Source organism: Ovis canadensis, chromosome 24 (genome assembly GCF_042477335.2).
Source record: "Ovis canadensis isolate MfBH-ARS-UI-01 breed Bighorn chromosome 24, ARS-UI_OviCan_v2, whole genome shotgun sequence".
NCBI classification, from domain to species: Eukaryota; Metazoa; Chordata; class Mammalia; order Artiodactyla; family Bovidae; genus Ovis; species Ovis canadensis.
Genome location: NC_091268.1, coordinates 48003752 through 48017410, shown reverse-complemented (window position 1 = coordinate 48017410; position 13659 = coordinate 48003752). Strand labels below are relative to the sequence as shown.

At 35.6% G+C, this 13659-nt stretch overlaps 1 protein-coding gene across 18 annotated transcripts in view; it reads left to right on the top strand.

Annotated features, from left to right (window-relative positions):
• GTF2I (general transcription factor IIi) overlaps positions 1 to 13659 on the top strand; it is an 86657-nt gene that overhangs the window by 31576 nt on the left and 41422 nt on the right. For 7 of the 18 annotated variants that reach the window (XM_069570978.1, XM_069570974.1, XM_069570987.1 and 4 more), the window contains 5 exons: positions 91 to 119; positions 3046 to 3100; positions 3562 to 3605; positions 6119 to 6196; positions 12531 to 12590. In XM_069570978.1, the coding sequence (XP_069427079.1) occupies positions 91 to 119; positions 3046 to 3100; positions 3562 to 3605; positions 6119 to 6196; positions 12531 to 12590 (266 nt within the window). The remainder of the gene's footprint in view (positions 1 to 90; positions 120 to 3045; positions 3101 to 3561; positions 3606 to 6118; positions 6197 to 12530; positions 12591 to 13659) is intronic. The other 11 variants (XM_069570980.1, XM_069570977.1, XM_069570985.1 and 8 more) reach the window with 2 other exon arrangements.

Below are 13659 nucleotides of genomic sequence, written 5' to 3'. Positions count from 1 at the left end.
TATGATTATTTACTATAGAAGCCATTTAAATTTATGCTTTTTGATAACTTTTTGTGTTTACATGTAATATTTTGTTCTGTTTTACTGCAGACCTTTCCTAGAGCCAAAGAAGCACCTAGGTAAGTGATTGCTTTGCTTACATTATAACAGGACCAATTACTAAACCTGTTGTGTCAAAAATTTAATACATTGTAATGATGTCTCCTTTATTTTCTTTGCGAATATGATGTAAGACATTTTGGAGTGGAGTGGTACAATGTTTATATAAACCAGTGAAACGTATTGAGCTGAAAAACCGGAGACTTATTGTTTTCAGCTCGGCCGCTTGCTTGATGATGTATTCAAGGCTTTGTGTTTGCAGGGTGTAAGGATCTGCCCTCATACCCCAGAATTATGAGGGATTTAGTTTGCATAGTGTCCACTGAGCGGGCACAGAGAGATGGAACACAGGATTGGGTGGGGAGGGAATGCACAGCCACGTGTAAGCAATAAAGGTGTCCAATGCGGGTGGTCTAAGGGTGGGGTCACCACAGGAGGAGCACGGTGTACCCACTGGAGGAACGGTTAGTGGAGGTTCCAGGGAGGAAGCCCAGGAAGGAGTTTACGAGGAAGAGGGAATTAAGATGGGCCGTTGAAAAATGAACAGGTTTTCAACAAGACTTCCTTCTGGGAAGTCCAGACATTCCTTTTGAAGGGAAAAGGGGTATTTAAAAGACTAGCACCCCTTTGAGAAGGCAGTGGCACCCCACTCCAGTACTCTTGCCTGGAAAATCCCATGGGCGGAGGAGCCTGGTAGGCTGCAGTCCATGGGGTCGTGAAGGGTCAGACACGACTGAGCGACTTCACTTTCCCTTTTCACTTTCATGCATTGCAGAAGGAAATGGCAACCCACTCCAGTGTTCTTGCCTGGAGAATCCCAGGGACGGGGGAGCCTGGTGGGCTGCCGTCTATGGGGTCGCACAGAGTCGGACACGACTGAAGTGACTTAGCAGTAGCAACACCCCTTTGAGACTTGTAAAAGAAAATAATCACTGTTATTGGCAACTTCTGAGCAATGTAAACGTGAAAGGACAAGATAATATATGGATACCCAAGCATATATTGTTTTCTGATCGATAACCTCTGTTGTTCTCACTACGATGAAAAGGTTAATTTTTTAGAAGCTTTATTGGGGTATCATTGACATGCCATAAATAAAGTTCACCCATCTCAAGTATACACTCCATATGGTATATGGAACGACTTTTTGGCAGTTGGTTAGTTGACCTTGTTTATTTCTGGACTTTCTACAGAGGGAATTGTATTGTATGTAAATCAAGACAGTTGACTTCACAGTCTGAATGTTTTGTATTTCTTAGTCTTGTTCTGGCAAGAATGTTCAGTGCAGCATTGAGTAGGACGTGGCTGTAGCAAATGTCACCTCGTTCTCCATACTATGTGGAAGCCATTCGAGCTTTCACTGTTGAGTTAGCTGTAGGTTTTTGTATGTGTCCTTTTTGAGATTGAGAAAGTATAGACTTGGTTTTCATGTTTAAGTTAAAATTCATTTTTTCTTGATTGTATTTTTTTGCCCTGATGTATTGCAGATTAGCTGTAGTTTGCCATTTGTATTTTATGAAGTCTGTGATTCTAGAAACATGTTCTGAAACATTGAGTCCTAGTGGTTAGTTAAACAATATTTCTATAGAGTGTTTAAAATAAAGAGTTGTCCAGGTGGGTGGCTTTGTATGGCTCAGCTCTTTTGCCATACCGACTTTCAAAGTAATTGAAAAGTTGCAATTATAATGGGATTGCATTTTCTAGTGTAAAAACTTTTAACAGGCCTATTGAGATAGGATTGACATACAGTAAACTCCACATATTCAAAGTATACGGTTTGCTGAGCTTTGACACATGTTTATGCCGTGAAAACTGTCACTGCAATCGGGATAATGAAACCTCTCTCACCGCCATGCTTCCTCACCCCCCATCGTAATTCCTCTCCTCCTCTCTGCCTTGTCCCCAGACTCTCACTCATGTTGTCAGCGGAGATTTCCTATATTTTTTTATGGAAATGGAATATTAGAGTATGTACTCTTTTTTGTTTGTCTGGCTTCTTGCTTTGCGATTTTTCTGCGTTTCGTGTATCAACAGATACTATTTTTTTATTACTGACTAGTATTCCACGGTACAGATACTCCCAATTTGTTTACTGATTCACTTGCCTATGCACGTGGGTTTCTATTTCTTGGCTTTTATAAAGAAAGCCACTATGATATTTGAGTGCAAATTTTTATGTGGACATTGTTTTCATGTCTCTTGGGTAGACAAAGGGAATGGTGAGACCGTAACGGTAGCTAGTTATATATTTGCCTTTTTAAGACACTGCCAAAGTGGCTTTCAGTGTGGTGGTGTGGTTCATGTTCCCACCAGCAGTGTGTGAACTGTAGTTGTTCTGCATCTTTGTCAGCATTTGATGGAGCCAGTCTTGCTCGCTCTTCCTTTTTTTTAATTTTTGCAAACATAGAATTCAGCCTTCTGTGGTGTATAAGCCAGTGGGTTGCAGTGTGTCTCCAAGATGTACAGCTATCACACTGTCTCATCACCTTAAGAAGGACCTTGTACCTGTTAGCAGTCATTGTCCAGTTCTTCTGAGTCAGAGATGGACTCATGGTGGATCTTGGTTCCCCAACCAGGGACTGAACCTGTGCCCATTGTAGTCAAAGTGCAGAGTCTTACCCTTTGAACCACCAGGGAAGTCCCCAGATCTTCTCCTAATAGAAATCTGACTTCCTTTATATATTACTATTGTCTTATTCAGTAATAGTATATTGGTATACTTGTTTCACTGATAAAAATAGGAGCTTTCTCATTAATGGGAGGTTTGTGGAGGGTTGAGGGGCTAAAAAGACACTCTTTCAAACTAACAGCAATACTCATTAGAATGACCTTGAGCTGTGAACTCCCTTTCCCCTGTTCATTCTGTAGTTAGGACCTTTGGAAGCATAGTCATATTTTATATTAGTGTTGGAAAAATCTAAATCTTAATATTTTCTTTGTACCTAGGTGGTCGTGTGATGGTTACAGATGCTGAAAGGTCAATGCTATCTCCAAGTGGAAGGTAAAGCATATTTCATTAGTACTAATGAACCTCCACACTTCAGCAAGTTTTAGTGTTTAGGTTATAGATGTATTAGAATATTAAAAAGGCCTGCATTTGAATCCTTTGGAGGGCCTGTGAAAATGCACTTTTTGACTTAGTAGTTATGAGTGGCAGTAGTTAACCTGAATGAAGCTGGTGTGATTAGCCTGGTGACCACATTGTGAATAGGAAGGCCTTCTAGTAAGACTATGTTGTTTTATTTTACTGTTCCCTCCCAAAATGTTGATTGGAATTAGATTTCTAGATTCAGTTGACAAGTCATTGATGCAGGAAATAAATATGTGAATTTTAAAGTGAGTCACTATTGCAGTTTCTGGGTCAGGTGAGTTGAGTTCACCCTGTGAGATCCGGGCATTTGAGTGCTGTGTGTAAGTGGCCCTCATCGTGCTGAGCTTCATCAGGGTTTCTTTTCCTTTCAGCTGTGGCCCCGTCAAAGTAAAAACAGAACCCTCAGAAGATTCTGGTATGTACCAGTGCTTTTAGAATCAGTTGTGAAATGTAAGTAAAGAAGACGTTCCCTTAGTTTATAAGCTTGTATTTGGACTCATTACTTACTGCTTTGATGTGAAGTAGAACAAATTTATTCTGAAAGATGACATTAATAAATAATGTTAATTATTTATTAATATTACTGCTGCTTGTTCATGATTTGAGGCTTATCTTCTAAAACCTTGTAGCATATATAAATAGTTCATACTTGGATATTGTTCCATTGTATGGGATATACTACTTTAATCCATTCACCATTTATTGGACATTTGAGTTCTTGCCAGTTTTGGTTGTTTTGAATAACAGTATGAAAATCTGTATATGTGTCTGTGCGGAGATGTGTCTTCATTACTTTTTTTTTAGTAGATTCAGAGGAGTGAATTGTGGGTCTTTGCTTCACTTTTTAAGCTACTGATGAATTGTTTTCCTTAGTGACTGTATTATTTTATGTTCTTAGCAACAGTGTGTGAGGGTTTGGGTTTCCATCGCTTGACCAATGCTTGTTACTGCCCTTCTTTTTTGTTTCATTGCAATTCTAGTGTTTTCTTGTCTGTCTTCTTTTTCCCTCACTCCCTTTTCTTTTGCTAAGAAATGATGTGTTGGTGCTAGATGTTGCTGCAGTTGGAATATCATTGCTTCTCAGTAGGCGAAGCTGGAGTATCTGTTTATGTGTATTTGTACTTATATACGTATGTTTATCCATCTCCATCTATGATTTTTTCATGTCCATATCTTCAGTTCCACTCTTGGACACCCCAGGGTGTTTTTTTGTTTCCTTCCTTTCCTGGAGAATTTTCTGAGAGTGGTGGAAACCTTGTTTAGCATGTTTACGTATTTCATTTCATGCAGGTTTCATTGCTAACTTCTTTGTCTTGCTGGCCCTTTGACACTTTCGCTGGGCTGTCACTGCTCATGAGTGACCCCCGTTTTCCTCCATCTCCCAGGCCTGTTGCTCAGTTTCTTCTGCCCCCTCAAATAAATAAATAGTGTCCTTCTGCCAGCCTGCTGTGGGCCATTGAAACTCCCTGATGCAGCTGCATGTCTTGGTCAGAGCAATCTAATGGTATTTGAAATGGATTGTTGGGGTTAGGAGAAGTATAAGTGTAAGAGAGAAAGAGAGATGGAATGAATGAGAATTTTTATGTATGTTATTTTTAGAGGGGTCTGCAAGAAAGGCAGCGTTGAGTTCTCCTTATTGGGAATAAATATTTGAGTTTGTTACACAGTTTGTTTCACAGAAGCTTTTTTTCTTTCCCTCTTTTCTTTCACGTCACAGGAAATCTCGGTTTAGTTTTTAGTTTATTGTGCTGAAATCACCATTTTGTAAATCTTCTCCCCTTTATTTATGTATTTGTCTCCTGAATAGTTTGGATCCGAAAATAGACTTGCTGACTTGAGAAAAATCATATTTTTTGAATTTTTTAACCATCTTAATTGTAGATTAATAGTACACATAGTGGTTTATTTATAAAGGGTTGTTTTTTTTTTAATAGGTTTATTTTTTTCTGCCTTACACTTTGTTTTTGAATACGTGGGGAAAATACCTTTTATTAAGAACTGCCTTACACTTTGTTTTTGAATACGTGGGGAAAATACCTTTTATTAAGAACTCACTAAATAATTTGTTAAGAATCTTCTTTAAAACTTTTAATAAAATTGAAGTATATTATATGCCAAATATAAGTGTCTATATGGCCAATGAATAAAATTGCCTGTGACCTAACACTCACTGGGATACAGAATATTAACGACACCCCAAGAAGGGGCTCTCCTTCTCCCCTCTCATTACTCATCTCTGAAAGTCAGCTGTTTGCTTGAATGTGATTTTTTAACCTAAGGCTTATGCATTTTAATTTTCTTCAGCTTTTTTGAGGTATAATTGACATTACCTGAGTTTTAACAACATAGGTTTCTTTTCTCTAATTTTGACTTTCCTCTACATGGAATTGTACAAGATACACTCATTTATATCTGGCCACAAAGGTCTACTTCAAATCATTTATCCTCATTGTGGGCAAAGTGTTATGCTAAAAGGTATGATTTGTTACCTTTTATTAATAAAGGGACATGTTAGGAGGGAAAAAAATCAATATATCTCATTATTAAAATCATTAAGAAGTATGCCATCTTTACTCTGGAATATTGGGTCATTAAAATTGATGTTTACAGGTGATTTTCATTGACTTATAAAAATATTTTAAACTCTGAAAGCAGTGTGACTAATTTTCTTTAATTGCAAAGATAACTTGTTGGAAGACAGATTTAGCATTAAATAATCCCAGAATGTTAGTAGGGTGGTTAAAACTTTGTCTTAGTTGGGTTTTAGGTTATTTTTGTCCCCGTGACACCTTGCAAACATTTGTCTTTTGAAAACCTTTAAAATATGAATTGAATGCATTATTTTGCATTAGTAGCAGAGCACAGGGGACTTCCCTATACAATCTGAATGCCTCAAAGTATAATTTATAATTTAATTTACTTTTATAGGCATTTCTCTGGAAATGGCAGCTGTGACAGTGAAGGAAGAATCTGAAGATCCTGATTACTATCAATATAACATTCAAGGTAGTACTATTTAATAAAGTTTTTCTTTCTAGAAATTATTGGTGGTTATAATTAAAATTTGTTAATTGCCTAAATTTCTTGGATATTGTTTTATTGATTGGTCCTTTGGTCCTTGACTAGCAGGTGTACTTGTAATTCCTCAGTGGAATAAAATTGATTTCAAAATGGGGCACTCAAAGTCAGTCTACAGGGGAAATGTTTAATCATTAATATTCTTTAAAAGGAAAGTAAAAGTTGTAGCTTAAGATAGAATTCAATTTTACTTTTCAGAGTTATTTGCAAGGCATAAAAGGTCTTCTAAACCTTTAATATCTATTTGTAGAACAAAAATAACTTCACATTTTTATTATTTTAAAAATCTGTAAAAGATCAGACATTATTAAGTTTTAGGTATTTATCATTTTATTCTGTATCTTTTCTTGAGTGATAATCAAGAAGGAATTAAAGGTCATAATTTCACAATGCAGTTTGCTTTTCTGCATTGATGGATTTTAGTTTAGAAGAACATCTCTAGTTTATGGTAAGTTTAATTGTCATAGATGCATAAAGTACATTAAACATTTAAAGTATAAGATCTGTTTGGTTTTATGTATACCCATAAACCCAAAAATATTAGTCTTCACTGCACTCAAGATAATGAAGTGTCCATAACCCTCAAATTTCCTTGAGCCTCTTTGTAATTCACAGCTCTCCCCAGCCAATGGCTGATTTGTTTTCTGTCATTTTATTTTAGTTTGCAGCTTTAAGAAATTTATATAAATGGAATCATCATAAAGTATGTACTGTTTTCTTGGGGTGGGGAGCTGTGACTTTCAAATTTCATGTAATTGTTTTGAAATTCATGCACATTGTTGCCTATGTCGATAGCTAATTCCATCTTGTTGCTGAATGTTATGCCATTGTTCATCGGTACCACCATTTATCCCTCCGTCTGTTGATGGACATTTTGGTTGTTTCTAGTTCGGGGCTATTAAAAATAAAGTTGCTATGAACATGTGTTTGGAAATAGCGTTCATTTCTCTGGAGTAGATTTCCCAGAACTGGAGTAGCTGAGATCTGTGGTAGGTATTTAAGCTACTGTGCTTTCACTGCTGTGCGTTTACATCAGTGGGGACAGTAGTTCCTGGGGCTCCGTGTCCTCGTTAACACGGGTGTGGTCTGCATTATTTTTCGCCACTTTATCGGGTGTCTTGTGATACCTCTTTTTGGTTTTAATTTGCATTTCTCTAGTAGGTTTAGTTCATTTAAAATAATAAGTTTTTATCAGTTCTGGAGTATTGTAAAAGCTAGGGATAGATTTAATTTACTTTGTAATCATGTATACATATATATTAAATCTATGTACATATATTAAGTTGTCTCCTAGTGAATTTCATAATTTTTATGTCAGGTTTGATTGTTTTATTGCCATGATGGTAGTAATCACATGGCTAAAAGGTTTAGATAAATCTAAGGGTTTTTAATTGAAAAGTTAAAATTTTGGAAAATATTTAGCCGTTTAGCAGTTTTTGGTATCTTGCTAACATACTTAATAAACACTGTTTAATAAAATCTTTTTTAGCACATTATATTTAATTTTTTAAAATAAAATTCTGCCTTTATCTGTGGCATTGTCTTTTTAGCTTTGCTGTTACTAGACAGGATTATATAAGATTTTTTTCCCCCTTTAAAACAGGGAGTATGAGTGATTTAAGGTAATGCTTGAGTAATGGGAGTGGAAATCTGATATTTGTAGAAGAAAAGATTGCTGAAAAGATCAAGTGCAGTTGAAGAAGGTGGGAGCCAGACTATTGATTTTCGTCTAGCCTGAGAGATACAGTCCATGCAGTTTTGGTATTTTTTGCAGTTCTTTGTATATTCTGAATAAAAGTCCTTTGTGATGGGATTTGCAAATAGGTTAATTTGACGATGTCCAACTTAGTGGGGAATTTTTTCCCTTGTATGAATTGTGCTTAAGTACCATACCTAAAAAAAAAAATCTTAATTTACAGAGATTTTATGTGTTTTATAAGCATTTCAATAGTTCTACATTTAAGTGTATGATTGGTTTAGACCTAGTTTTTATATAATGTGCAGAATTCCAAGTTCAAACTTATACATACGAATATCTAGTTTTTCCAGCACCTTTTGTTGAAAAGGCTATTGTTTTTTTGTTGTAATACTTTTACATCTCAGAATATTCTGTTACATTGTCAGTTTTCTCAAGCGTATCCTGTTACATAGATATTTCTGTTTCCACCTTTTTTCCAAAATTGTTATTGTCTTGAGGACTACAGTTTATAAAAGCCCTTGGGCATTTTGGTGGAGATTATGCTGAATCTATAGACTAAATTTGGTTTAATATCTTAATATTGAGTCTTCTGATGCACGAGCATGATAATGTGAATGTTGTCTGTTTAGCTCTTCTGGGATTCATCAGTGCTTGGTTTTCAGCATACATTTCTTACACATATTTTTTATAAGATTTATATCTAAGTGTTTAATGTTTTTCATTGTTACTATTTACTATAATTGGTTCTTGCTCTGGAACTGTTTCTGTTTTTTGTTTCTTTTTTACTCAAACATCTAGCTTTTGCAAAATTTCAGTATTTTTTTTTTCTTTTTTTGCTCTTGTCTTTTTTTTTTGTTGCTTTAATTTTAATTTAGTTTTATGTGTCCTAACATGGGATCTTAAATCATTCAGATAATTTCCAGTGTAAGTACTTAATGCTGTAAATTTACCTCTTAAGCATTAGTTTAACTGCACCCTATAAACTTAGACATATTAGTATTAATAGTTCTTTTCATTCAGTTCAAAACATTTTCTAGTTTTCCTTATGATTTCCTCTTTGTCCTTCGGTTTACATGGAAAGTGTAGTCTCTTCAGATACTTGTGCAGTTGTGAGATAGCTTTCTGTTACTGATTTTTAGTTATATTTCCATTACAGTTGGAGAACATTCTTTGTATAATTTTAGCTATTTTAGATCTGTTAAGGCTGCTTAACAAATGATCATTCAGGTCTGCTCTATTCTTTCTGGCATTTCTCCCCTCTTGTTCTGTCCACCACAAAAGTACTGAAATCTTCACCTGCCTCTGTCTGTCTCTGGCCTCATGCTTCAGGGGTCAGCATGCTGGAGGCTCCCTTTCCCTTGGCTCCTTTCCTGGCAGCCCCCTTTCCAGCCCTGTTACCAGTGTCCCGAATGGTAACAACCTAAGTTAGTTTTGTCTGTTTTTGTAGTTTATGTAAATAGAATCCATCAGCATGTATCAGGCCTCTTCTGTAAAACATGTAATTTGTGAGACATGCTGTTGATTGTACTTACAGATCGTTTATTTGCACTGCTGTGTTGTACAGTCAGTACCCACGAGAATGGGTTCCAGAGTCACCCCCTCAACCCCCTCCAGTATCAAAATCCACAGATGATCAAGTCCCTTTTATAAAATGGTGTAGTATTTGCATGTAACCTACAGACATCCTCCCGTATTCTTTATTTAAATCATCTCTATATTACTGAAATATCTAACACAATGTAAATGTTATCTTAGTAACTGCCAGCATGCGCATTTTGCATTTTGCATTCTGGAACTTTCTGGAGATTTTCTGTTCCAAATATTTTTGATCTGTGCTTGGTTGAATCTGCAGGTGCTGAATGCACAGATTCAGATGGCCTACTGTATTCTAAAATGCTTTAAAAAATTTTTAAAACCCACAAACATAATGTACATGTTCCCAGGTTTACAGAATCTCACATGAGGTAACACGTTGGCTGTATTATTGACACCCTTCTTTAGGCCCTTCCTATTCCCGTTTTTTTCTCTGAGTTAACCACTTTACTGAAATTGAGGTTTGCCCCCCCGATAATGATTTTATACTTTAAATGAGTATACAGTTCCACAGAACATCTTTGGATGTGTATCCAGGCATACACATAATATTTTATGTTTTTTCTCAGGTTTTAACTTTGGCACAAATGGCATCATTCTCTATATGTGTTTTATGTGTTCTCCTGTATCAGTACAGGTTTTTGAGATGTACCTATTTTTGTCAGGAACAGGTTGTGGGTGTTTTTCTTTTTTTTTTTTTAGTATTTGTCCTTTTTTAATGACTGGCTTATTTCCTTTATTTGTTTTTGGCTGCACTAGGTCTTGACTGCTGCACGCAGGCTTGCTCTAGTTACGGCGAGCACAGACTTGCAGCGTGCTGGCTTCTCATTGCTGTGGCTCCTCTTGTTGCGTAGCACCGGCTCTAGGCACACGGGCTCAGTAGTTGTGGCACACAGGCTTAGTTGCCCCGCGCCGAGTGGGATCTTCCTGGACCAGGGATCGAACCCGGGTCCCCTGCACGGGCAGGCAGATTCCCACTGGACTACCAGGGAAGTCCCACGTACTGATGTAATACTGTCATTGCAGTAGTTACATATGTGATTATACTACAGTTGATTTGTTCATTCTTGTACTTTAAAACCATTCATGTTTTCTGTGAAACTTTTGGAATTCTAAAATAGACTTGGACACGTCTCTATGTACCTATCAGTCTCCTTCTAAGATGGCTCAGATGTGAGCACTGGGAAAGCGTGATTTGTCTGCAAAAACGGGTAGACACTCCTCAAGTTGTGAGGGTGCGTGTGTGACTCATTTAATGACAAAGAAAGTCCAAGTCATGTGCTATTAAAACGTGCCTAAAATTAACATAATTTGATAGTATAGTGATATGTGAAGGTAGCTGGGCAAATATTAACCAAAAGAAACCAAGTTTAGTAATAACAATTTGAGGCCAAAAAAAGAAAAACATAAGTACAAAGAGGAAGACTATATAATCAATATACTAATAAATTACTAAGTTGATAGAATAATCATTAACTTTTATTACCTAAAAATGTAGCCTCAAAAGTCAAAGTAAAAAATTGATTCAATTTGATGTAGTTGATAAATTTGTGAATACAGTCATATGGGAGATTTTAACAAATGACGATGCTTATAAAGTAGAGTATTTGAACTCTGCAGTTGATGAACATAAGCCAGTTCATGTATATCCAGAATTCCATACCCAGCAAATAAATGTTTATTTACAAAATATGGAACTTTTACAAAAAATAAACTTTATAATTGCTTATGGATAGCCTTGAGAAATTGCCAGAAAATATTGTAATTAATTAGAAATCAATAATAAACATGTTATTTAAAATAGAAATCCTATACCATGGGAATCCTAAGAAATATACTTTGGCTTAAAGAGGACCTTATTAAATAATTTAGAGCAGAACAATATTGATAATGATATATAAGCTAGACTTGTGGAAGAGCAGCGACAGCAGTATTGTGAAGTCAATATATTTTGCTGTCATACAATACATTTTTTCTGTATATTTTAAACCTCGATTACGTGACTAGGAAGCAGTGAATCTGGCATTTGAAGTCAGGTCTTTCATTGAGACTCGAAATATAAATAATTTTTCTGTTTCCTGTGAAATTATTTTCTATGCTATATCCTTCACTTATAATGTATACTTTTGTGCCTCTTCATGAAATTCCTCATGCATTTGCAAAGCCTTTAAAAAGTCTTCGGATGTTTTCCAAAAAATATTCAGAGAAAGTGAAGTGGTTTGTATTTATTTCAGATATGAACATGTTTATGTTAAGTAGATGTTGAGAACACAATGTTGTGTTCTCTTTTAAATCTATTACTGTCACTAAAAGCATAATACATGCAAGTGTGTTGTCAGTATCTATAGCAGTCTGTGAAGGTTTAATTAAGACAAAATACATTGTATATTAATTATTGGGGAAAATCATGTTATTAAATTTTTATGGATCTGTAGAGAAAGGATTTTTGAATTAATAATTGTCATACTTCTATTTCAGTGGAGTTTCAAGCTTATTGATAGGTTAATTGCATGATTTTAGAGATTCTAAGGAAGGTATAACAATTTGATTCTGCATTTTTCTTTAGTATGGCAAAGCATTAAGACAAATATTTGTCAAGGAAGAAACAAATGCACCTTGTAAGATATATCTGTGCTTGTAACCTATATGAAGTAAAAGTTACAGTTTGCTGTCACGAACATGACCCATATCCACCGTTTTAGACATTTCATTCCCATTCAATTCATATCTAGACATTTTCAAAATTTCTTTTGACTATCTGTATATGGCTTTATCTGAGTACACTTTTCCCATTCACTAAGACCATAAATTGACACCGTTCATTTGTCAGTCTTTTTTTTTTTTTTCGCTTTTTTTTTAACCCATGAAAAGGCTGTAGTATTCCATATCTCTCACCCAAATTTGTTTGCTGAAGTGACCCAAAATCTATTTTTGGGATTCGTTTTGAAGTGTTATCTTTGTGTCCCAAAGCAGGCCCTTCTGAAACTGATGATGTTGATGACAAACTCCCCCTTTCGAAGTCTTTGCAAGGTATAACTTTTTCACTTCCATTTTCCCACATAATGTTCTTATGTAATGTTTCTTTATACTGGACAGACTGTGTTTTTGTATTTATATCTGTATTATTACTTTTCTAAATGGAAAAGGAAATGTATTGGCCTTTTTTTTTTTTGAAACATAAATGAACTTCACAAGCAACAATTTTTGAAAACCAATTTTCCCTTTTGTGAATCTAGTAATGAATCTCGAAATGGGTACATGACACACTTTCATATTTAAGGTAAAGTACACATTTATACCTTATATCAGAATAGTCAGAAATAAGGCTTATATTGTATAGTTAGTAATGTAAATATCAGTAAGGTCATGTTGATACTTAATGTTTAGAAAGATTGTAAGATATCATTTGTAAATCCCTAATTTTATTGATTGAATGTCTTTTGGGGAATTTCTGTGTAGTGTTCCCTCCCTTGATGACCATAGGCTGTTTGTGATGGCTTTACTTCACCTCTGCTTATTCCGGCTTTGAGTGCATTAGATTTCATTCTTTTTTCTTCTTTGACTGCACTTAGCAGCATGTGGGGTCCTAGTTCCCCTACCAGGATTGAACCCACGCATTGGGAGCACAGAGTATTAACCACTGGACCGCCAGGAAAGTCCCAAGATGTCTTTTCTTTAGCTCTACTTTTAATATAAATGTAATTGCTTGAATTACATTTGGAGAGAACAAAAAGTATGCACAGAATCATCCTTTACATGGACTGTTATGGTGTTATGACCTGATGGAATATCACCTTAGTTATTCTTAGCCAGCCTTCCCTTTTTAAGTACTGGTCCTTTCTCCATTATCTCTCCTTGTTTTGACCTCACATTTTTGTTTTCTTTGGCATTACAGTCAAAGAATCCAGTGCTCCATAAATTCAAATGTTAATGTTTAATGGGTAGAGGGGAGCCGTGTGTTGAGAAAGCATAATTTAAGGAGTTAAGAATAATTCTTGGCTATAGATTTATAGATTTACCTGTTGTTTTGAGCTCAGGTGAGTTTTCAGAACATAAAATAAATGGAAAAGAATCCCAAGATAATTAGAGCGCCATAAAA